Below are 26,197 nucleotides of genomic sequence, written 5' to 3' on the forward strand. Positions count from 1 at the left end.
CCTATAGTGTCGGTATCCTAATTTTTTCAAAATTACCAGGTCTTATGTCAATACCCGTGTTCGTCTTCACGTCTGTGTCCACTTTTGTGCTCCTTATTAGATTAGCACAAACCATAAAGAATTATGTTAAACAATCGTAAATATGATATATATAAATATATTGGCACATTGTGACAACCAAACCCATTCATGCATCATGTATATTTAATTGTTCATGCATACATGTTATGTTATGTACTAGTGTGATTTAGGACTTGCTAGCATTAGAATCAGAAGAAGAAGAAGTATGAAAACTTATATATAGAATTTGTTTGTTATGTGATTTGAGTTAGGGATTACTTAGAACTTGATCCAAGAATCATAGGATGAGCCTATATCCTAACTAGGGAGCTTAAAGACCTTAGACTAATAAACTTGACTATTTCATGCTATTTGCTAATTACGATTAGTGTTAATAACCTAGATTACTAAACTAAGTAAGCAAGATTACCTAGTTAATGATGTTTGTTAAAATTGATGTATTATTGATTGATATCTGTTTGTATACAATGACTCTCCTATATATAGAAGAGAAAAACATATTTACCAACCACACTCAACTCTCACCTAACACACTTACATCTACCTACCACACTCAACTCTCACCTAACACACTCAACTCTACCTACCACACTTACAGCCCCCCTCAAACTCAAGGAGGATAGATACTAACCAACTTGAGTTTGGAGAGAGTAACAAAACAGGAAAGTAAACTGATAAACAGGAAAGTAGGTATGTTTACAATTTACATTAATAGCCCCCCTCAAACTCAAGGAGGATAGGTACTAGCCAACTTGAGTTTGGAGAGAGTAACAAAACAAGAAAGTAAACTGATAAATAAAATAAAACAGGATAGGAGACACGGTATGGTCGTGTCAGACCGTTGTAGCAGACAGTTTATGGGGTCATGTCGGACCGTTGTAGCAGACAGTTTACGGGGTCATGTCGGACCGTTGTAGCAGACACTGTGTGGTCGTGTCAGACCGATGTAGAAGACAGTTTATGGGGTCATGTCGGACCGATGTAGAAGACAGTTTACGGGGTCATGTCGGACCGTTGTAGAAGCTGACCGGAATCAAATGTCGGGACAGTTTATAGAGTCTTGTCGGACCCCTAAAAAAGTCGCACCCTCAAAAGGTGTTGTGACAGTTGTTGTGACAGTTTACGGAGTATTGCTGGACCCTTGTAGAAACTAACCGGAATCAATGTCGGGACAGTTTACAGAGTCTTGTCGGACCCCTAAAAAAGTCGCACCCTCAAAAGGTGTTGTGACAGTTGTTGTGACAGTTTACGGAGCCTTGCTGGACCCTTGTAGAAACTAACCGGAATCAATGTCGGGACAGTTTACAAAGTCTTGTCGGACCCTTGAAGGAGCTAACCGGAATCAATGTCGGGACAGTTTACAGAGTCTTGTCGGACCCTTAAAAAGTCGCACCCTCAAAAGGTGTGCCCAATCTGTCAAAAGGCGTGCCATCAAAAGGCGTGCCCAATCTATAAAAAGACGTGCCATCAAAAGGCGTGCCTATCAAAAGGAGCGCCCATGTTGTCGGCGAGCGCCGAGAGGCGCATGATGCGTATGTCTGCCTTGGCTATTTAATCAAGGTTGAGGCGGAGGCTGTGCAAACCAGTCTGAAACCGTCGAAAATCCTTTGAAAAAACTCTTCCGTTTCTGAGAAAGAGATTCTGGAACACTCTGTTGCCATTTTGTAACCAACCCTTCTCTGAAACACTCAGCAACCCATAACATGGCCTCGTCTTCCCGTTCAGCTACCCAGAATATGGCCTCTTCGTCCCGTGGTCTGCTCACTCTCTTTCCAGACCTGAACGAGTCCACAAGAGAAATAACTGGTGCGGTGGCCATTGAACCTCAACCAAACACCTCTGGTTTTGCTCCGTTGAACTTTCCGATGCGGTCTGTGGAGCAAAAAATGGCGGTGCAAACTGATATTGAGGCCAATCAGTATACTTTGAAGTCATGTGTGGAGACCATGACGGCGGTCACAAACCTGTCGCACCAGCTGCAGAGTAGGACAAATGAGGTGCAGCAGTTAAACGCCCAGCTAGCTCTGCTCCAACGCATGTATAAGGATGCGCGAGCAGAGATAAGTGTGCTAAAGGCGGAAAATAAGGAGCTGAAGCGGAAGGCCACCGTTATGTTCCGATTTGGAGGTCCGCCATATGCTGCAGTGGAGGAGCAGGGAGTAGTGATCGTGCCCAGTGGAGTGGAAAACACGGAGGCAACGCCGGCAAGGGCCGTCCAGGACGGAGGCAAGAAGAAGAGACCGGCGGAATAGGCGAAGAAGTGAGGTCGATGGGTGGCCGTCTGCAGAAAAGAAAACAAATCTTTTGGTGTTGTGTTTTGGTTTATTGTTGTTGTTGTTGTTTTTTTTTTTTTTTAATGTAAAATTGTGATCGGGGTTGATCCCCGGCATGAAGAAATGACAAGTGTGTGGAATGTTTGTGGTGTGATTTTGGTGTTGTTGTGTTGTAGAATAAAAATAAAATAAAATAAAAATAGATAAAAGACAATATTTTTGGAAGGGTGATTTGAGAAAGATCGGTGTGAGGTTTTTTTTTTTTTTTTTTTTTTTAATTTTTATTTTTATTTATATATAAAAAAATATATATATATTGTATATATTCTAGTGGTATGAATGATGGGTTGTATGAAAAGATGGGAACAAGCCCATGTGGGTTAGGGAATTGCGATGATAATGTTTTGTGGGTGGACTGTAGTTGTAAACAGCATATCCTTAGGTCGCTGGTTCGAATCCGGCAGGTGATTAAGCTGATGCAGAGCTTCAAGTCGAAGGAGTACGTGCGCGAGACCTTCGCTTGGATGCACTATTACTGGTACCTCACAAATGATGGGATCGAATTCCTCAGGACTTACCTCAACCTTCCTCTTCGTTTTCATTCTGTAAATTGAATCCATATTCCAATTCAGTTGGTCCTCCTATTGCATCATGGCCTGGTAGTACGATTGGCAAGACCCGAAGATCTCTTCGTATACATGGTTTATTTGGAGGCAAAAAGGAAAATAATGACAATGGTGATGACGCGCCCTCAAAGGCTGGAATATTCGGTAACATGCACAATTTATATGAGACTGTAAAAAAAAAAGCCCAGATGGTAGTCCAAGTTGAGGCAGTACGTGTGCAGAAAGAACTTGCTGCAGCAGAGTTTGATGGCTATTGTGAAGGTGAGCTAATAAAGGTAACACTTTCTGGTAACCAGCAGCCTGTGCGCACTGAGATAACTGAGGCTGCAATGGAGTTGGGAGCTGAAAAACTCTCCCTTTTGGTCACTGAAGCATACAAGGATGCGCACCAGAAGAGTGGTGAGGCCATGAAAGAAAGGATGAGTAATCTTGCCCAAAGCCTGGGAATGCCGCAGGGACTTGGTGAGGGATTGAAGTGACGCTGGCCCATTAACGGAGTCAGGGTATGTGTAGAGAATTTTAACGGACTAGGTTGAGGTCCGGCGGGCGGCCAAGGCGAGGTTGCCGCCCGCCGGTGAAGCGAAAAATACTAAGTGCTTAACCTTGCTCTGATACCATGTTAAAATTGATATATTATTGATTGATATCTGTTTGTATACAATGACTCTCCTATATATAGAAGAGAAAAACATATTTACCAACCACACTCAACTCTCACCTAACACACTTACATCTACCTACCACACTCAACTCTCACCTAACACACTCAACTCTACCTACCACACTTACAATGTTGATAAGTGAACCTTAAGTAGGATCAAATATAAGCTTGATTAATTAGTTCTAACCTAGATTAACTAAACTAAGCAAACATGATTAACTAGTTAAAGATGTTGCAACTTTAGCCCGAGCCACACATAATAGAACCTCATGCCCAAATCAAACAAATAGGGAAGAATTTGCTGGAGGAATCAAGAACAATGGAAGAGAAGAAGAAAAAGAAAAGAAAAGGGAGAAAATGAAGGAAAATTCAAAAGAACTAAGGATTCAAGCCTAGAAATCCTAAGAAAATCACTACAAGGTACGAAACTCAATCCTCTTCCATAAATTACGTCAAAACCTAACTAAAAATTGATTAGGAACAAGTTTTGGATGATTGAATGAAAAGAAAATAGAAAAGTTTGAAAACTAGAAAAGAGTTTGAAGAATTCATTGAAAAATCATGTTTTGAATTAGTTTTATGTAAGATTTGGGCAAAATAATTGTTGTGCTATGAACTTAAACTACTTATTTGTGATTAGGAAGCTTTAGAACACATTTTTGAAGGATGGGAAGCCATGAACAAAAAAGAATGTTGAACAGATTTGGAATTTGAATTTAAACTATCTTTTACTTGTTCACTCTTCAAATCAATGTATAATCATGAATTTTATTACTTTTTTACCATAAATATGTATATTAGGATGGTATTGAACAAGTTTTGGGTTTTGAAAGCATGCAAAATGAGTTTGGCAGCCCTAGAACCGCGAAGAACAGCCCAACCCGCGATTGAGTTCTTCTTCCGTACGGGTGGCCGAAAGAACCGCACATATGGCACACCTTTCGCATGTGTGGAAATGGCCTTCTCACTTGCAGCTAACCAACCCAAAAATATTTCAAGATTGTATCAATTGCACGCACGTCCCGCACATGCAGCTAGGGTTTTGCACGTGCAGCCCTGTTCCACCACACGTGCAGATTTTAGGGGAGGTGCCCGTTTCATTTTCTTTCCATTTTCTTCGACCTGCAGACCTCCTTATATGTGTTTTGAACCTATTAGAAAATCAAATACACTTAGAAACCAATCTAAATTAAGTTAAAATAAGAAAGAAAACTAAAGTTAAGTTTAGAAACCGAGTTATTCTGTTAATATTTAGAAAGTTCAATGTATTGTTCTTGTTTTGTAGGCCAAGTCTTGAAGAAGTTAAACCTTTGAGCAAGGAGCCAATTGTGAGTAGTAGTATAGTAAAGTTATGTTCTTTTAAATTATCATTCGAACTACAAACATATGATATGTTTATAAGATTATGCTATTGTTTTGCTATGAATGAACTGTGAGAATATATTGTGTATATTCTAAATTAGGCATGATTGTGGTTGTACATATTAGAGGCGTGATTGTATTTTCCTTTTTGGTTTAAGAGTTGGGCCTATATAATCTAAGGTCTGATTGTAATAAAAAATACCACTGAATATAAAGAAAATTTACATGGTATCAGAGCCATTCTTAACCGAAACCCTAGAAGTTGTCTCTGAGTTAATCACAATTGTCTCTCGAAAATCAGCCCTTTGGTTTTATCTCTCCGATTCGCAAGTCGTGACTCCCACTTCTTCTTCTGTGTTTGTCTAGTTCGAGCGAAGGTCCCGAGTTGTCCTTCATCTGGTCATATGGTTCGTCTCTTTGGTTCTCTGCCTTGCGACATATTCACGAAAACCCTAGCCTCTAGTTCGTGATCTGTCACTGGACTCGAGAAGTTGAGGAGTTGTCATTGTTGGTTCTCTCCTGCTTCGATTTGCACTATCGAAAAGTTGTCTGCCCTTGTTCCTCTCTATCGATTTCGACTTCGACCCTTCGCTTTGTGCCGGCTGCTCCAGAGTCAACTTCGACTCTTGTCTCTCTCTCTCTCTCTGTGGTTCGAAGTTGACCCACTATGATATCTCACTTAGTCGTGACTTGGTCCTAAAATTACCTAATTCACTTTTATTCTTGTTTGGACTAAACAAGTTCCTGATTATTACAGTTTGACCCCTCATAATTTGATTATTACACTTGAACCCCTAGTTTGGCTATTTTGTTTGATTGCACTTGAACCCCTCAGTTTTCTGGTTACTATGATGTCTCTGGCTTCTGATGAGTGCATTCTGCCATCAAAAAGGCCATTGGAAGTATCATTGTCCCAAGAAGGGATGTTTGTTCGCTTTGCCTATGTCTGCCTCGTCCTCTCAACAATTTCCTATCAAGTTCGGCGCTCCTCCTCTGAGTACCATTCGGCCTCCCGCTGATTCTACTGCATCTGCTCTGGCTCTTAATCCTAACTTGGCTTCCATAACTGCTCAGATTCGTCAACTTCAGCATACACTGATTAGTCAGCTTCAGCATATATTGCCTACCCCCTGCCATCCCCGTCTGCCTCTGTTGTTTCCTCACTTCATTCAGGTTTGCTTGGGTCTTCTTCAGGTATTTCTTCGTCTGCCTGGATTTTTGACTCCGGTACCTCTCATCATATGACTCCACATCTCTCCTCATTTCAAAATTGTATTACTATCAATGCTGCTAATGGGTCTGTTATGTTTGTCATATCTATCAAGTCTATCCTACTGTCTGCTATATCTGTTGTCTCTATTTCATTTGTCCTTTATGTTTTTCAATTATCTGTCAGTTTATTATCTATCAATCAGCTTGATATCTCTAGTTTTGATGTTATCTTTTCTTCTTCTATTTGTTTTATGCAAGATGGGATGTCTAAGCAGCAGATTGGGACCAGAAGTAGAGTTGGAGACCTTTACGTAGTGGAGAGCTTGTATTTGCCTGTGGAAACCCTCTCTGACTACTTTTTCCTCTTTTCAGTTAGATTCTCTGTCTAGTCCTTTCTACTTGTGGTATTTTAGATTAGGGCATTTGTCTGCTGATCGCTTACGTTCTTTAACTCAAATCTATTATATTGGGAAAAGTTTCTCCTAGTGAGCTTACTGAATGTCGAGGATATAAACTTGTCAAAATGGCAGCCTTACCTTTTCATAAAAGTACTTTTATATCTGATACACCATTTTCTTTTTTTATAAAAGTACGTCTATATCTGATACAACATTTTCTTTAATTCATACTAATGTTTGGGACCTTTCTTCTGTTCTCACCAAATGAGGTTCTGCATACTATGTGTCATTTGTTGATGATTGCACCCATTATACTTGGGTTTATCTTATGACTCATAAGTCTGACTTCTACCTGATATACCGTACTTTCCAGTCTATGGTTGCTACACAATTTGGGTTTACTATTAAAATGTTACAGTCTGACTTGGACGGGGAATACTTTAAAACTGAATTCTGTGAATATTTAGCTAACTTGGGTACCATTCACCAAACTTCTTGTACTGATACACCTGCCCAAATTGGTTGAGCTGAGCATAAACACTGTCATCTCCTTGAGACAGTTAGGTCTCTCCTCCTCTCTACCTCCGTTCCAGTTCAGCTTTGGGGTGAAGCAGTTCTTACTGCTGCTTTTCTTCTCAACCGTATGCTTACTCCCCTTCTTTCTGGTCAGTCTCCTTATGAGGCTCTACTCTCTCCTTCGCGTATTTAGGTCTTTTGTCCTTTTACCCCATAAAGATAGGACCAAACTTAGTGTCCGGTCTGTCCTAAATGTCTTTTTGGGTTATCGCTGTTATGACCCTGTTTTCCATTGCCTTTATGTCTCCCGTCATGTTGCCTTTTTCAAACGTCTACCTTACTTTCAGCTTCCTCCTCTCATCGCCCCAGTTTCCAAAGAGGATTTGGTTCATACTGATCCATTTCCTTCTGAGGTCCTGCTTAATGAATACATCACCATAGCTCCTCCTAAGCTTGTTCCATCTTCTCCTTTTGCTTCACCACTAACTGCTTCTCCTCCTTCAGTTGCTTCTCCTCCTCTGTTGTTAGTTCATTCTCGTTGCAAGGCTTCTCCTCCACCAGTTGTCTCTGCCCCTACTACTGATCCTCCTACTTCTGATGACTCTGATCCTGCTACACACCGATATCCTACTCGAGCACGTTATCCTCCAAACAGGTTGGGTTGGTCTAATACATGTTTTTCTGCTTCTTATTATACTTTTTTGTTTGCTATTCACTCTTTTCAAAACCTCAGTCTTACAAAGAGGCTTGTCAGGGTCCTCATTGGGTTCAAGCTATGGAGGATGAGTCGTCTACTCTAAAGAAAACTAGTACTTGAAATTTGGTTTCATTACCTACTAGTAAGAATCTAGTTGGTTGCAAAAGGGTCTACAAAGTCAAGACTTATTCCGATGGCTCTCTTGAGCGCTACAAAGCTCGTCTGGTTGTCAAAGGTTTGTCCTAGGAGTATGGTATTGATTATGAGGAGACATTTGCTCTTGTTGCCAAGATGACTACTGTCCGTACTTTGATCTCTGTCGCAGCTATTTGTTTTTTGGCCTCTTTATCAGATGGATGTTAAAATGCTTTTCTTGATGGTCATCTCACTGAATAGGTTTACATGCTTCCTCCCCCTGGCCTTCACCATTCCTTTGGCCAAGTTTGTCGTCTTCGGCATGCTCCGTATAGTTTGAAGCCGTCTCTTCGTGCTTGGTATGATTGCTTTCAGACTACTGTTACCGAGCTTGGGTTTCATCCTTTTATTTTCAACTCTTCTTTATTTCTGAGACATACCTTGGCTGGTTTTGTTGCTCTCTTAAGATATGTGGATGATATGATCATTACTAGCTCTGACTTTTTTGCTATCTCTGAGGTCAAGCAACATCTCTTCCGCACCTTTGAAATGAAGAATCTGGGTCCATTGTGGTATTTTCTTCGTATTGAGGTTGCTTTTTCTCCAAAGGGCTATTTTCTGTCTCAGGCTAAGTATGCTAATGAAGTCATTCACCATGCTGGTCTTCCAGATATTAAGGTTTCTGATACACCTATTGAGCTTAATGTGAAGCTCAACTCTACTGATGGTGTCCCTCTGAATGATCCCACTTTACATCGCGAGCTTGTGAGTTGTTTAGTTTATCTGACTGTCACTCACCCTGATCTTGCTTATACTGTTCATGTGGTTAGCTAGTTCGTTTCTACTCCTCGCTCTACCTATTGGGCTGTTTTGGTTCGCATTCTTCGCTATCTCAACAGTACCATCTTTCAGGGCTTACTGTTGTCCTCTACATCTTCTACCAGGGCAAAGGTAACCGTATATTAATCAAGGCAAAGGCTATTGATGTTATTTGGACTTGGTGGTTTATGTTGACTCTGATTGGGCTGGTGATGTTACTGATCGCAAGTCTACGTCTGGTTTCTGTATGTTTCTTGGTAATTCCTTGATCTCTTGGAAAAACAAGAAACCATCAGTCGTTGCTCACTATACTGCCAAAGTTGAGTATCGTGCTATGACTCATGCCACTGCTAAGATTGTTTCGTTTCTTTGTCTCCTGTCTGATTTGGGTGTCTCTCAGTCTTCTCCAACCTCTCCCTATTGTAACAACGTTCAAATTGCCCACAATATTAGCTTCCATAAGCGGACGAAATACATTGAAATTGATTGTCACTTTGTTTGTCAGCATCTGCAGTCTGGCTCTATCTTGTTTCTTTTCATCCCTTTGGCTTTGCAACTTGCAGACTTCTTCACCAAGACTCACACTACCGCTCGGTTTCAATTTCTTCTTAGCAAACTCCCAATATTTTCTGCTAAAACACCTTGAGTTTGAGCGGGAGTGTGAGAATATATTGTGTATATTCTAAATTAGACATGATTGTGGTTATACAGACATGATTGTGGTTGTACATATTAGAGGCATGGTTGTACATATAATCTAAGGTCTGATTGTAATCAAATATACAATTGAATATACAGAAAACTTACATGAGCATCATATATTTTTATATCATGTATTAAAACGACATCTTGGAACTTGTTTGTTATAGGGAATCATGCAAATAACCTCTTGCCAATTGAGCTCTGCCACTGGTTGTGGCCTCTTGACTCGAAGTGCCTTGAGAATGTTCATCGCTATGCATATGTTGCAAGATAGGCCTATTTTGTTTGAAAAGCTATATTATGTTCAAAATGATCATGTGCTTGGTTTTAATAAAGCTTGTTAATGTTCATTTATGTACCATTTTACTATGTTGCTATTCACTAGACTTTAGCTCACCCCTCTCCCCTATATGTATGTAGGTGATGGCGAGAGTCCAGTTGAGGATGAGGGAATTACAAACATATGATATGTTTAGAAGATTACACTATTGTTTTGCTATGAACGAGCATCGTATATTTTTATATTACGTATTAAGACGACATCTTGGAACTTATTTGTTATAGGGAATCATGCAAATAACCTCTTGCTAACTGAGCTCTGCCACTGGTTATGGTCTCTTGACTCGAAGTGCCTTGAGAATGTTAATCGCTATGCATATGTTGCAAGATAGGCTTATTTTGTTTGAAAAGCTATATTATGTTCAAAATGATCATGTGCTTGGTTTTAATAAGGCAGGTTCGTGTTCATTTATGTACTACTTTATTATGTTGATATTCGCTAAGCTTTAGCTCACCCCTCTCCCCTATATGTATGTAGGTGATGGCAAGGATCCAGTTGAGGATGAGAGATTACGTTAGAAATCTTTTTCTTTTTTTCTACTTTTGGAAGTTGGAGTTTTTGGACAAAGATCTTGTATATGATATGTATAAATATATTGGCACATCTTATAAAATAGTTCTTACATAAGTAAGTAATTATGTCATCAAATTGAGAAGTTAATTGTTTTCATAACAAGAGATGGGGGAACAAATCTCACCAACTACAAAAAAAAAAAAAAATAAATAAATTCAAAAACCCTAATGTATTATCTTCTAACATTCAAAAAATAGACATAAAACCCAAAATCTAAATATGTACTGAATGAAGTATCCATGCCAGACACGGGAGACTTAGCCATCCATGGCAACAGTGCACTACATAGAGTAGAATAAGAAGAAAGAGTAAGTGGGAATCTTGTACTCTGAAATCTAAGGGTCTATTTGGTTAAGTTTCCATAATCATTTTCTAAAAAAATTCCAAAAAGTTCCAAAATAGTTTGACAAAAATAAACACCAAAAAATTTATTTTTGAATTAAACTATGTTTATTTCACCAAAATAACAAGGGGCATTGACCAATAAATCCTATATGCATAACTTGTGAACCATTCAGTCCTATTTGTTTTTTAATAATCCCAACAGCCCTCCTTGTTTGGAAAGGACACATTTGCCCAAATACCTATGTTTAATGGTTCTTTTTGGTAAATTGACACAAGGCCATAGTTGTGTCAAATGGCATATTCTCCCCAAGCGCACTAGAGAGTAATTGTACCCCTTTTTGGTAGTTTAACGAATTTCACGTTTGACCCCTCCAAAAAAGACATTCCCATATCACATTCAAAAGATCACACTGAAGGTGATTTCGACGGGATTCGAATTCGCGAGATTGACGCTTTAATCTATCAAACTAGGTTCAAAAATCAAAATACAAATCCATTGTCGTGATATCATATATCCATTGCCACATTCATTTCCAATTTACAGGTGTACACCGCCTACTGATTGGGGCATATTGCGACGTCAGAGTTGCTTGTCAGCAATGGAAATTGAGCGATCGTCAGCAAGCATATGCCATGGGTTGCAAACAAAAGTACATTCCTTTTGTCTTTGCCACATCGCGATTTGTTAATTGTTCTAGGATTCACACATTTTTCCGTCTGTTTTTGGAACAAACCGTTCCAAGTGTTCCATTTTGAATATCCGGATGCCCCCGATCGCATCCGAATTTGTAGGTGCGAGTTTGACGGTGCAATCCATATCGTAACATTCAAATTTGAAACACAATCCCCTTTTACCCATTACATCCTTCCATTCCCACATCCGCTCGTGCTCAAACACTCACAGTCATCGTTCAATCTCGGTCGTAGTTGTTGCCATCTGTCGATTTTGAGGCCTCGGCCGGACCATAGATAGACGTAATGGGTTGATGTCCATCAGTTGTGGTCGATGTCCATCAGTTGGTTACTTTTCAATTTTTTTGGGAAACCATAAACCACATTGTGTGAATCCATTTGTGATTGATGGGGGGTGAACTCTATGATTTGCTGGTATGATTTTACTATGTTTGGGATGGGGAAATGGCATTTTAAATGTGCAATTGTGTATACTGCTTGTTGATGCTACTATAATGTTTTGAAAAATCTAAAATCCCAACATATTAATTCGTGATTATATTTCAATTTTAAATAGTGAATAACAATCTCAATAAAACAATCAAAGATTTAACATGAAAAAATCGCAATTTGAGCTCCTCCAATTGTGATAAAAAAAAAATCACAAGCCCAAAGCCACAAAATAATCCACTAAGAAGACAAAAAGGAATTACACAAGTATACTCTCAATTACTTAGCGAATCCACACCCGAATTAAACCGACCCCGATGTGCCTCTTCCACCACCATTTTCACCTCGAAATTGGCTTGCCCAACCTGGAATCCACAACGCTGATGTCAAATCCATGATGATAAGCCACTCTGGAATCCACAAAAGCTTCATTGCCCTAATTCTCCGAAATCCACCAAAGAACAACTCCCTGTTTTGTGAATAAAAGAAAACAAACAAAACCTTTGATGATGTTGATATAAAGTTCATCAAAAAAACACCCTCCAATATAAAACACTTTGTTTTTTCTTCCTCTCTGAAAATCTAGATGGCTCAAACCCTAAAACGAGCAATCAACACACTTTATAGTAACCTGGATCACCCAGACCGCTCAAGAGCAAATTTCACTGCTCGAATGGTGTGACTAAAGATTGTACGAACCATATAGGCCAACCGCTTGAGCGCAACTTTCACTGCTCGCGTGCCAAAACTTTCTTCCTAATAGTTCAGGCGCTCTGCAAAAATACTAGATGATCCTTTTCTTCACTCGAGCACACAAATGACCTCTCGAGCGGTCAAACAACTTCGATTTCATTTTGGATTTTGGCTTCAGGGGCATTGTCACGCCTCAAAAATTAACATCATTTTACTAGTTACCAATCCATTATCATCATTTAATTCCACAACCTTAATAAATTCCGAATAAATAAAAATAACGAATTATAAATCAAAAACCTATCTATTTCTCGCAAATTAGTCATCTTATACATTACAACAAATTACAGTACAAGAAACTATATAAAAAAAATATATGTATCGAATTGCCCCAAAGGCTTACACATTTCAGGGTTAAGGGCCTTGATCACAATGAAAATAAAGTTCTATCTCGGCAGGTAAGCTCATAGCTAAAACATGAAACATCAAAAGAGCTTTAGTGCTCCATCTAGTAATGTACAAGTCTTGTAACTTTGTTTCACATTCAATGCTCAATGTAAACTTTAAACTCACGATGGACTCCACACTTAGACCTTACTTATTCTTCAAAATATTTCTTTTTCCATTTTTTTTGAAATCCCAAAACATATCTCGTAATACCCCCACATTTACCGGTCACCAAGCACAAAAAGGCAATTGGGCACCTTCTACATTTCCGAAAACACCTCCACATTTACCGGCCATCAAGCACGGAGCTGCAATTGGACACCCATTACATTTAAAAAAAAATACCTCCACATTTACCGATCATCGAGCATAGAAAGGCAATTGGACACCCAACACATTTATTCAACCGGATCCTCCACATTAACTGGTGCTAAGCACAGAAGGGCAATTGGACACCTTAACCATATACCGATGACATTCCCTCATTCTCTGGCCTCCGAGCATAGAAGGGCATTTGGCCACCTTAACACACAGCACGTTCTAAATTTACACACCCCAATTACATAACCCAACACTTAATCCAACACGTTGTGGATGCAATGCAATGCAAGAATTCATAATATTGTAACTTGATTGAAGTCCAATTCAATCACACACAAAATCAATCCAATGAATACGATATGAAATACGTATATATTTCTATGTCCACATGTCATCCACGCCATCAATGTTAATTATATACTACGTTGAACCTTTCAACATTGTCGGATTTTCCACCCAAAACAACTTTCTTAAATCCTTCATTAACATCATCATAACGCCAATCCCATTCCATATACGAATACTCAAGAAGATTAATTGAAATTTCCACAAAAAGTAAAATTTTAATTGAAACCCTCATTTAAAAAAAAAAAAAAAAATCCCAAATCTAGTGTTTCAAGAAAATTTGGGATTTTCTTCATTTCATCATCAAACCCACCAATCATCAGATATTACCCATCAATATCTTAAAATATTTGAGTGAAAACCCATCAATTTTTGAACATAAACATCTTTTAGTCAAAGATTTCAAACTCAAATTAACCCACACTTCCCGTAATACAACATAATCGAACGAAATCATAAATGATTAAATTTAAGAGAACACCCTACCTCAAGAAGGTGAGCAAACAGCGAAGATCCAAACAAGAACTCCGACGAATTCGCAATCCAATCGGTCAAGAGAAAGATCTTTACTCCTCCTTCACTAATCTTGCATGATCTAGTGTGGATCCTTGGTGTAATGAGATGAAATCAAAGGTTTTGTGGCTAGGGTGTTCGGACATGAAGAAGGGAAGGAGAGAAGAGAGAAAAATGAGAGAAAAGGAACAAAAAGTGGATTTTATACATGCTAATCCCCGAACAGGCCGTTCGAGCGAATACAGCCAACTCTCACCATCTCAAGCCTGCAAACGAAAGTACCGGATGTCTCAAAAGACCGCTAAAGCGAACAAACCATTGCTCAAGCAAAGAGCAAAGGAAAAAAAAATCCAAAGTGTTACAGGTGCTGTCCCTCGACCCTGCTTGGGCGTTACCCCGAACCCGCCATAGGGCCCTGCCCCTTGGACCCTCGTGAGCTGACCGGGCAACTCGATCCCCGTACATAGTCAGCGAAATGGCAAACATGAAAAGATTAAGATCACAAACTCATCTACAAGGCACAATTTAGATTGGATCCACATCTAAACACTCATAGCCTCACTGAAACAAAAGAGTGAACAAAATTACAATTGAAATATGTTTTGTCAAACAAGATTGCCAATTACAAAAACCTAACACGTTTCATGAACATTAGGTATGATAAATGTTAGTGTGTTGGATTTGTTAGTGTGAACTTACACATTCACATGGGTTGATGTTATTTTTGTTATACAGAACCACATTGGCTATGTTGTGTGTTGTTTATTGGACATGTGGAATTGTCTTTCTAATTGTTAGGTTGAGAATGAGTACCTATGCAATCTGGAAGCTACTACAATCTTTATGAGTTTTTCAAGGTCACATTGGCCATGTGGGGTAGTACATATGTGTAACCCACACCACGACAACGATCACGTTCTCCAAAAGTATATCCCCATTAATTGTTGTTTTGTCCTGATTTCCGAAAAGCCATAATGGGTGCAGTTGAACTGTGGTTTTTACTCATAAAATGTGTTTGATCTTATTTTATTTTTATTTTTTCATGTCACCTGATAGATCTAAATTCCGGATAAGCACATTCATGAGTCTATCGCTCTATATCTGCTAGTCTGTATTAATGTTGCCATGTTAGTGGGTGATGTGACCATTATGTTATAACTGGTTTTTTGAAAGTCACGTCAGCAGTACGTGGATTTCAGCATGTGAAGAGGTTGGCTTTTATAATGTGAAGATGCTGACCACAGAACGAAGTATGATGTTATTGGGTTATTTGTTTTTGCATTCATTAGGTAGTGTGTTGGATATGGGGCTTGTTAGAAATGGTGGAATTGATGTGCAACATTGGGCTTGTTAAAAATAGAAATTTATGTGAATTTTTCAATCTACATGTCAAAATGTCTGTTCTATTTAATTTGAGAATTATGTGGAAGAGATACCAGGGTCACATTTGTATTTTTCGTTTTCCCCATTTGTGCCTTACACAATTACTGTATTGTGTTTCACAAGCTGATGTAGGAGATTTGCTGGTATGGTATTGCTGGGTGGGGATGTGATAATGTCATTTTAGTAGATGGGTTGGGAATGAGGTTTTATGTAACATGGAAGACGTAATAATGAGAAGTGTTTTCAATGTTAAAAAGGGATCCATCTACACACAATACGTGATTCCCTCAACTGAATCCCACGAAATAATAGATTGTATATCTTACCTTTCTAGCACAAAATAAAAAACGATGAAACGTAATGAAATTAAGGACATAATCGTAAACTCAATTTTCAAAGAATATATTAAATTTACCTTTCCAAAATCAATGGGACTAATTGGTCTATAAGAAAATCTATGGGACTAAATGGATAACCATTCCTCACAATGGGATTTATGGGTAAATTATCCTAAAAATTGCTAATTTATAGATGCAAGTTAATTTAGCCTTACACATTTTTAAAAGATATATTTTTATGTTTTGTAATAGAAAAAAAAATGAGAAAAGCAGCTTAGTAACATGCAAAATTTGACTGGATTTGATTGGATTTATTACACATAGGTTTTGCTTATTTTCATAATAAACACTCTTTATGTGTCGGAATCTGTCAAACCTAATATTTCAAGAATCATATTAATCTAAAATCTGAATCAAATCATGACTTGTGCAATTCATCATTGATTTTGTCCAGAAATAAATTCATCTATAGATTTGTATTAATCTATACATGAATTGTGAATCAAATCTTGAATCCTAAGATTATGACGACAAAGGTTTAAACCCATGTAGACTTTCAAGTTGACAGACTTTCTTTGGACTCAAGCTCCTTTTACAAATGGATTTAACCATTGAAGTGCTCTACACATTACTGTTTGATATAGAACAACTTTAAACTATGTTTGGATTGTGGGGTTTGGAGGGAAAGGAAAGGATACAGAGAAGAAGTCTTAATAGTCATGCTATTTGGATTATTTTAAAAGATAAAAGGGGAATTGTTTAGAGAGATTATGAAAGGAGAGATGGATCATAATTTTTTTTTTTTTTTTTTTTGGGGGGGGGGGGGGGACTTTTCTTTCCATTATAATTACTACCTAACCAAACAAGAGGAAGGAAATGTTACTTTCACTTTGCCTTGGTTAATTATTGTTCAACCAAACAAGGAGAGGGAAATGATCCAATAGAGCCTTGTATTAAGTTGTTGGATCATAATCTTTTACTATTAAAATGGTTACACATGCAGCAGCACCCCAACTATGAGAAACCCACCAATCCGCATGGGATGTGTGAGTAATGACACTTGTGTGTACCATAGTTAGTAACTTGATATGGATAAGAGGTCATGAACTACATATGGTGAGCTACAACAATAATAAAGATCTTAACATAGCTAAGTTCAGAGATAATTGAGCGTGCCATGACAGTTAAGATCTCATCTATGCTTTTTAAGACCATGGCCTCCTTTGTGAACTTTCAAAATATCTCATGTAGGCCTAATTACATGTGACTTGCTAGCAAGAAAATAATTGCAATAGCTAAAAGATGGTGAGCAATATTGGCCGATCGTAGACCTCTACTGACTGGATCAATTCCTTCATGAAAAGTAAAAAAAATCTGCAATTTTTGACCAATTAAAGGTGAAAATGGGGTAATTCTCTTAGCAAAATATGGATAAAGTTGAACCATGTATAATATCTCGATTCAAGATAAATTCATGAGGAAGTGGTATCTCTTTAGGATCAACTCCAACATTTATGTACTTGATGTCTTGCCCAAGAAATAGACGCCATTCGTAGTAGAGCCTCGTTAAATAGTGATTCCACAAATATAGATAGTACATCTTGAAACCAAGCCAATTTTGGCGCAGCTTTACGATTAAGGAACCAACCAACAAAAAGCATGACCACAACAAAGATTAATACACCAACTGTAATACAATAGAATTGTAAATTAGTAGAGATTTTAAATGCTCGCCAAATTTGGAAAAAACCGAAGACTATTTGTATTCCGCACAAAGCCCCACAACATCACCATTTTATATTTCGTGACCCACTATTGGCCAACTACTCATGCACTATGTAGACACCCAATTTTGACCAATCTTAAAACTTAGGCATTTGGATGCTTCCCAATAATGAAACTACTAAATTTCAAATGCTTCAATGTACTTAGACCACGATCGGGTGTGCTGGACAACTTTTCACTCCCCAAGCCCATTTTTCGCTTTACTTGGCCAAAAGTACATTTTTCATAACATCCTTCAAAAAGAGAGACGGGGAGTGCCCAATCAACTTTGAATGACAAATTTTCCCATAGATAACTCGATTTATAATAATAATAATAATAATAATAATAATAATAATAATAATAATAATAAATGACAATTTGGAGCTAATCGGACACCTATAAGTAATTAGTATGAAAGTCAAAATTATTGATTAAAGAATCGTGGCCCCCCTGGCTAGACCAGGTGAGGCCGCACATCCTGAGTCAATCCACAGGTTCACACCTACGACTACATTGTAGGATTATGGTCGCTCATTTTCGATGGGCGGTCGCACATCCCTTGTGTAGCTACACATGCAGAACATGCGGCTACACATGCAGAACATGCGTCTGCACGTGCCTAGCAGTGTGCACAATTTCAATTTTAAGAAGATTTTGTTTCCTATTTTAGTGTATTGTGCCATAACACTATGTATATACACATTATGGTTTCAACGTAATGTGTATATACTTGCCCCTCAAGCCTCCTAAGGCTATGCATACCCCATCCCCTCTTCCTTTTTTAGGATAACCAAGAATTTTCATGCAAACCCACTCTCTCTCACCCATACACTTTTAGCTCTGAAATTTCTCTCAATTCTAGCAAGCAAAACAATGCTCTTTGCACATTAAAAGCAGAGTAATGCTACATTCACCGAATTTTAGCTTGTCGATAGTCTGGCTAGTCATCTGGCAACAATGGTGACAGTCGCCGTCAACAAAGGTGACAACAACGGTAGACAAGGGTTGCGCCAGTCATCCAGGTGGTCAACCGGCATGCGCAAATTTGAGCGATTCTGGCAAACTCAAGCAAACAACCTCAAAACCTAAGGAGAGCATCCGAGCCACCATCTTTATTAAATTTTTGCATTTTCTTTAATTTGACTTAACAAACCAACTGTTAGTTTTACTTTCTCATTTTTATTTATTGTATGTAGTCCATGAGTTTATTGCATATATGCCATATTTAGTGTTAGGACATTAAGGTTTCATATTATGTATGTTCGCATAAGTTGTTATAGCATCTGGGATCATGCATTTAGATGAATGTTCTTTTTCTTTTTTTTCTATTGGTCCCCCCCCCCCCCAAATGTTCTCAAGTATACATGCATGCTCTTCATCCTTAGCATATTGTCATGATTTATTTACCAGATGTTGCATATTCGATATGATTGCATAGTTGGAAGATTTGCTTGTTATATGCAAAATATTATATATAAATTGCATGTTTAGAGACTATATCTCTTTGATTAAGATATTTTCTATATTAGTTTTCAAAATCTTTTATCTTGAAAAATTATCTTATTTTGTAAGAATATTTTCCTAAAATCAAATTTTTATAAATATGCAAGTATCTAACTTAAGGTAATATGGTCTATATTGTATGCATCACCTAAATGATATGTTTAGTTTAAAAGATTAGGTAAAATAAAATGAGTAAGTCAAATAAAATAAGAAAATAAAAATAATAAAAAAATAATTAGTAGAGGCCAATCATTTGATTCCCAAACCAAGAGTTTTAGTTGTGACGAATTAGTGGAGTAAATTAATATGGAGTTAGGGTTTTTCTAGTTTCCCCATTTAAAAATGTGGTTGCTCCAATCTTTTGTGAATCGGTCTATTTTTTGCAATTGTGAGCTAAATCAATTTGTAGAAATATTACAATATGTTGCCAATGTAGACCTTGATGATTAACATACTTAAAAGGGTCAAATCCGACGTGTGGATGTGTTGAAAGACGTGATATCTACACATTGGGTTGAATCTGAGTAGCATCACTTAACCATGCTTCATGGTTGGAAAAATGAGAGTTGTGGAAATACAAGTCACTCAACCAAAGAAATATGATAAAAAGTTAACCAAAATGGACATTGAATACTTTTAGAGAGATCCCATTCAAATTGATTATATCATTATCGAATTCCTGAGCATCAACATGTAAGTTCTTTCATTTCCCCTCATAACCTACAATTCCTCCATCATGTATCCAAAACTATGAAGTATGAGTACTCCGAAAATATTATTGTACACTTATACATACCGGTTCAATGCACATGTACTTGGTGCCAAAATATGTATCCAGTACACGATATACTTTGGGTACGGCTCCAATACAACATTGGTATGAGACAGGTACATTTATAGTACATGATGGGTACGTTTTAGGTACTTTTATGTACTTTGGGCCATAAATGTAATTTTATTCTAAATATATGGGTAATAGAAAACTTATATTATGCTTATTTAAAAATAAAAAATAAAAACTTTAAAGATACAAGGCATTTATGTAATTATAAAAAATATTTCGGGTTTTTTTTAACATTACAAAAATACCCAAGTAATTTTTACATTTGTGTAGAAATTTAATGTATAAAGAGAAATAGAGAATTGTATTATTGATTGATTTATATTGATTGATTGATTAGTACAGAATTTATGTATTATTGATTGATTTATATTGATTGATTGATTAGTACAAATGTGAGAGGCTCCTTATATAGGAGATATAGGTGTAGTAGGTGAAGTGGAGGTGGTAGTGGTGTAGGTGAAGTGGAGGTGGTAGTGGTGTAGTGGGTTAGGTTTAGTGGAGTAGGTGAGGTGGTAGTGGTGTAGGTGAAGGTAAATTCTAACAGCCCCCCGCAAACTCAAGGAGGATAGAAACTAACCAACTTGAGTTTGAAGAGAGGAACAAAACAAGAAAATACATAAAAATAAAAAAAGGATAGGAGACACTGTATGGTCGTGTCAGACCATTGGTGAAGACACTGGATGGTGGTGTCATAACGTTGTAGAGGACACTGTATGGGGGTGTCATAACGTTGTAGAGGACACTGTATGGTGGTGTCATAACGGTGTAGAGGACACTGGATGGCGGTGTCAGACCGATGTAGAAGACAGTTTATGGGGTCATGTCGGACCGTTGTAGAAGACAGTTTATGGGGTCATGTCGGACCGTTGTAGCAGACAATGTTGTGACAGTTGTTGTGACAGTTTACGGAGTCTTGCTGGACCCTTGTAGAAACTAACCGGAATCAATGTCGGGACAGTTTACAGAGTCTTGTCGGACCCTTGTAGAAACTAACCGGAATCTATGTCGGGACAGTTTACAGAGTCTTGTCGGACCCATAAAGGAGCTAACCGGAATCAATGTCGGAACAGTTTACAGAGTCTTGTCGGACCCATAAAGGAGCTAACCGGAATCAATGTCGGGACAGTTTACAGAGTCTTGTCGGACCCCTTAAAAAATCGCATCCTCAAAAGGTGCGCCCAATTTTTCAAAAGGCGTGCCATCAAAAGGCGTGCCCAATCCATAAAAAGGCGTGCCATCAAAAGGCGTGCCCAATTCATCAAAAGGTGTGCCGGACATGATGGCGAGGCACGTGGGCGCCTTGGCTTGCGTGCCCGTTTGTCGGCTGGTGGCAAGAGGCGCGCGATGCGCGTGGCTGCCTTGGCTATTTAACCAAGACGAAGGCTGAGGCTGAGGCATACCATTCTGAAACCTCTGAAACCAACCCTTCTCTGAAAAACTCTGCCTCTTCGGAGAGAGAAACTGTGGAACATTTTGTAGCCCAGAAAAATGGCTTCGTCTTCCCGCGGGCTGCTCACCCTCTTTCCCGACCTCAACGAGTCAACAAGAGAGAGAACTGGTGCGGTGGCACTGGAAACTCAACCAAGCGCCCCGGAGTTTGCTCCGTTGAACTTTCCGATGCGGTCGGTGGAGTAAAAAATGGCGGTGCAGTCGGATGTGGAGGCCAATCAGTATACCTTGAAGTCATGTGTGGAAACCATGACTGCGGTGACAAACTTGTCGAACCGGCTGCAGAGTAGGGCAAATGAGGTGCAGCAGTTAAACTCCCAGCTGGCTCTGCTCCAACGCATGTATAAGGATGCTCGAGCAGAGATAATTGTGCTAAAGGCGGAAAATAAGGAGCTGAAGCGGAAGGCCACCGTTATGTTCCGATTTGGAGGTCCGCCATATGCTGTAGTGGAGGAGCAGGGTGGAGTGATCGTGCCCAGTGGAGTGGGAAACACGGAGGCAACACCGTCAAGGGCCGCCCAGGACGGAGGCAAGAAGAAAAGACCGGCGGAATAGGCGAAAAAATGAGGTCGGTGGGTGGCCGTCTGCAGAAAAGAAAACAAATCTTGTGGTGTTGTGGTTTGTGTTGTTGTGGTTGTTTTTTTTTTTTTTTTTTTTTTTTTTTTGGTTAAAATTGTGATCGGGGTTGATCCCTGAGATGAATAAAAGATGGTTTGGTGTGCAAAGCTATATGGTATGAATGGAATTTGAAAAAGATTAAAAAATAATGTGAAAGAAAAATAAAGAAAGAAATAATAAAAATATATTTGAAATCAAAATGAAAGATGGGGGAAATAAGGAAAGTGGTTTGGAGAAAATAAATAAAAATAATGGATTTTGAAATCAAACGGAGGAGAGAGAGGGGACAAGCCCATGTGAGAGAAAGAGGGGAAAAATGATAGCCGATGCACCCAAAAATAATCTAGCTGCTATCCACAGGCGCTTAGGGGAAGGAAATGGTAGCAAGAGACGGCCAACACCATATATGGCTATAGCAAAGAAATGGAGTATCAAGCTCAATGGGCTAGGATTTAGACCAGAGAGTAAAGCCACTGGTCCTGTTGAACACACACCTCCAAGGCTCAAATAATCAAAACATGCTTCACGCATTTCCTTCCTTGCTTGATCAGGAGATGCACAAAACACCTTATACAGGGCTCCAGTCATTCCTCCACCAGTTAAAGGATGACGCATGTTGAAAGCATCACCTATTAATAGTGCTCCAGGAGTAGGGTAAGGAGCAGCTGGCATACTTCTATTGGGCATTGTTCTAATACTTCCCTTATCAATTGCAGCTATAAATGAATCATGCAGCTCAGGTGGAACCTGGGGAGCCACCAGAGGGAAGCAAAGCCGAAGGCTGCTGCAAAGCCGAAGGCTGTAAAAGCAAAAAAGGAAAAGAAGGCTCCGGCTAAGACAAAAGCTGCTGCGCCAAAAGCTAAAGCTGCTGTGAAGCCCAAGCCAGCTGCGAAGCCAAAAGCTGCTGTGAAACCGAAGGCTGCCGTGAAGCTGAAAGCTGCAGTGAAGCTCAAGGCTGTGGCGAAGCCCAAACCAAAGCCGAAGGCGAAGGATCCTAACAAGAGGCAAATGAGCATGGAGGAGAAGCATAGATTGAGTGTTGGGTTGCAGAGTTTGCCCCAGGAAAAGATGCCACAGTTAGTGCAGATTATGAAGAAGAGGAATTCACATTGGCCTCAAGAGAGAGGATTTAGGCAGTGATGGGAAGGTATGTGTAGAAAATAAGCGGAATAGGTTGAGGTCCGGCGGGCGGCCAAGGCGAGGTTGCCGCCCGCCGGTGAAACGAAAAATACTAAGTGCTTAACCTTGCTCTGATACCATGTAGAAATTTAATGTATAAAGAGAAATAGAGAATTGTATTATTGATTGATTTATATTGATTGATTGATTAGTACAGAATTTATGTATTATTGATTGATTTATATTGATTGATTGATTAGTACAAATGTGAGAGGCTCCTTATATAGGAGATATAGGTGTAGTAGGTGAAGTGGAGGTGGTAGTGGTGTAGGTGAAGTGGAGGTGGTAGTGGTGTAGTGGGTTAGGTTTAGTGGAGTAGGTGAGGTGGTAGTGGTGTAGGTGAAGGTAAATTCTAACAATTTGATTTTATAAGTGCTATATGTCATGTACTACTACAAATTATAAAAATATATTTTTTATGAAAGATACTGGATTGTCGTTGTATCTTACTTTTTAAAATTTTTGTCGTATTAATGTATATGTGCCTGCATTCATATTTGTACTTGCACCCATCCTTTCTAGATTTAAATGTAGTGTTAAGAAACTTGGACTAAAGATTCATACAATTAAAATTGTTATGGGTCGTGGGCTATAGACAAGTTTTAAGATTACGAATTTAAAAGGTTCAAGACAGTTTCAAAGATTTGAAGATGAATAGTGTGAGATTTGGATTGATTTCCGAGGTAGTGTAGTGAAAATTTGAAGGCATTAAGAGTTAGGTATGATTTAAGCTTGATTTGCTTATATTTTAAAGAAGAAAAATAAAAAAGTTCATTGGATTAAAAGTATGAATAGTAACTCAAGAATAGTGTTTTTTTTTTTAAGAAAGACTAGTTCTAGGAAGAAAAAACTCAAAGAATTTCACTTGAGGTGAAGGCACAAAAAGCATTACAAAAAGTAAGGACCGAGCCAATTTAAAATTTTAATTTATTATAATTGAGGGGTAGAAAATTTATAAAATGTTTTTAGAACCTTGTTATTTAAATTTTGTATGTGAATTATTCCGTTGATCCACACGAACGACCTTTTGTTTCAATTCCAGATTGAAGGGACAGACTCTATGGGCCTAATATATATAATTTTTCTATGTTCAAATGTTGTGTTTTATTATTTTACTATTATTATGAGGAGTTGACTATCAAATTGCACAGAAATCTCAACTCAAATCTTTAGAATGGTGCAAACCTCGATTAAAGCACATATTTAATGTTCATATAATGGAATTCAAACTATATGTTTAGCACCGACCAAGTCTTATTTCAAAATATTCTTTACTTAACAAATCTACAGTTGCTACACGATTCAACATTTCAAAAGCTGTCATAACTGTCTTTTCAAGTCATGCCCTAACCATTCATTGGTTTAAAAATTTGAAAATCTTAGTGATTTGATAAAGAAGCCAAAAGTTCTCGTGCGACTTTAGCACATAAGCCCAACGTCTTATATGACGTGTCACAATCCAAAAGCCCAAAATCCTTTACATTGTGATATCCAATCAACTATTGGATATGTATAATGGAAAATCTAGACATATATGTCGTAGACATAATTCTATATGACAACTACTCTCTAGTGGGGTTGTCACTGTAGACTATGTAAAGTACAAAGACAATATTGCAGATTCGTTAACCAACTGGTTAAATTGAGAGTTAGTAGATAAGTCATCAAGAGGAATAGGTTTGAGCCTTTAGTAAAGGGTGTTACTGGAATGCAAACCCAATCTAAGGACAATATTACGGATCCATTAACCAAATGGTTAAATCGAGAGTTAGTAGATAAGTTATCAAGAGGAATAGATTTTACGCCTTTAGTAAAAGGTGTTACCGAAATGCAAACCCGACCTAATTGACTAGAGATCCTAAGATCTAGGTTCAATGGGACAACCTAATTGTGTGTAACATTAGTGTATCACTATGGAGGTGAAACCTCCTAACATTCCTTTAGTAAGTGTTGTCTGCAAATGTTAAGGTTAAACTAAGCTTTTAATGATTCTTGTTTGTTGAGAAATCAAATAGGGTATAGCACGATACTCAAGAAGAGTCACCTATGTGAGTCTGAAGTAAGGCATTTTCTTTAAGAATTGACAAGGCCAAATCCTTTAAACCACTCACTGAACCAGGCGAGTGTTTATAGCCAAACAAACACAATACTGAGAACAAAATGATGGTTGGAGTAATATCTGTGTGAGGTCTATTGTCTCGATTCATACAAATGGCAGAATAGTTCAAGACTTCGTGTTCCCTAATTAGCCAGTAAATCCGATAAGCTTTCACTAAGAAAAGTTCAAACTCAAAAGCTACTTTCTCTGATGCAGGGATTGTTTTGTGCACTCTCTCTTTGAGTCTTTGTTTTTGAGCGTTGTCTGTTTTTCCTTTATTTAGTCAACTTTTATTCATGTGGAAGATTGTTGGAAAATAATAATTTTTTGGTGACTTTAATGTGAAATTAAAGTAAATCCCAACCATCGGTTAAGGTGGGTCCAAGTGGGTCTAGATTTTTTATAGTGAGATCTTTACATCACAAAAAAAATGACCAAAAACCATTAAGAATTGACTGAGAAATTCTCTCATAAAGTTGGCATCATGAATGAGGCAGTGGGGAAGGTGTATAACCACCTATCCCACATTAATCATAGAGGAACGCATTGATGGTATTTAAATCCCTAGTTTTTCTAAAGGGTGTGAGCCCTTTGGGGCATCAAAATTTTTTGAATGGAGGGAGTTATGGATGCTTCAAGGATGGGCTAGGGTTAGGACTATGGTATAAGTTGGTTATGCAACAAGTGCCATATGCATGCACCACTCCCCCGCTCAGACAAACTAGGGCAAATCCGTGGCTCGTGGGCATAGGCTTGAGGCTTGTTGGGCTGGATAAGGTTTGGGCTAAGGCCAGGCTGGTGACCCACAAACCTTATTCTGTTTCTAACCTAGGTCAG

General features: G+C 38.4%; 1 protein-coding gene, 1 long non-coding RNA gene and 1 pseudogene across 49 annotated transcripts in view; 1 reads left to right on the plus strand and 2 right to left on the minus strand.

Annotated features, from left to right (window-relative positions):
* LOC145824649 (uncharacterized) overlaps window positions 1-26,197 on the minus strand; it is a 108,019-nt gene that overhangs the window by 61,424 nt on the left and 20,398 nt on the right. For 7 of the 48 annotated variants that reach the window (XR_014366542.1, XR_014366544.1, XR_014366532.1 and 4 more), the window contains one exon: window positions 10,442-12,331. The exons of 39 other annotated variants lie outside the window; for them this stretch is intronic. Coding sequence is in view for 4 of the 9 variants with exons in the window: in XM_082924963.1 (XP_082781089.1) it covers window positions 12,166-12,331 (166 nt within the window). In the remaining 5 variants the exon portion in view is untranslated. Of the gene's footprint in view, window positions 1-10,441; window positions 12,332-13,994; window positions 14,448-26,197 lie in introns of those variants that run through there. 2 more of the 48 variants (XR_014366543.1, XR_014366534.1) reach the window with 1 other exon arrangement.
* Window positions 540-3,778, minus strand: LOC145824648 (uncharacterized). Its single transcript, XR_014366500.1, has 2 exons — window positions 3,718-3,778; window positions 540-664 (listed from the first exon to the last, which is right to left on the minus strand). It is a non-coding gene; the product is annotated as an uncharacterized LOC145824648 (long non-coding RNA).
* On the plus strand, window positions 2,908-3,474 carry LOC145823231 (nucleoid-associated protein At2g24020, chloroplastic pseudogene; annotated as a pseudogene).

This window comes from Camellia sinensis, chromosome 4, assembly GCF_055761805.1.
Source record: "Camellia sinensis isolate YWXY chromosome 4, ASM5576180v1, whole genome shotgun sequence".
Taxonomy (NCBI): domain Eukaryota; kingdom Viridiplantae; phylum Streptophyta; class Magnoliopsida; order Ericales; family Theaceae; genus Camellia; species Camellia sinensis.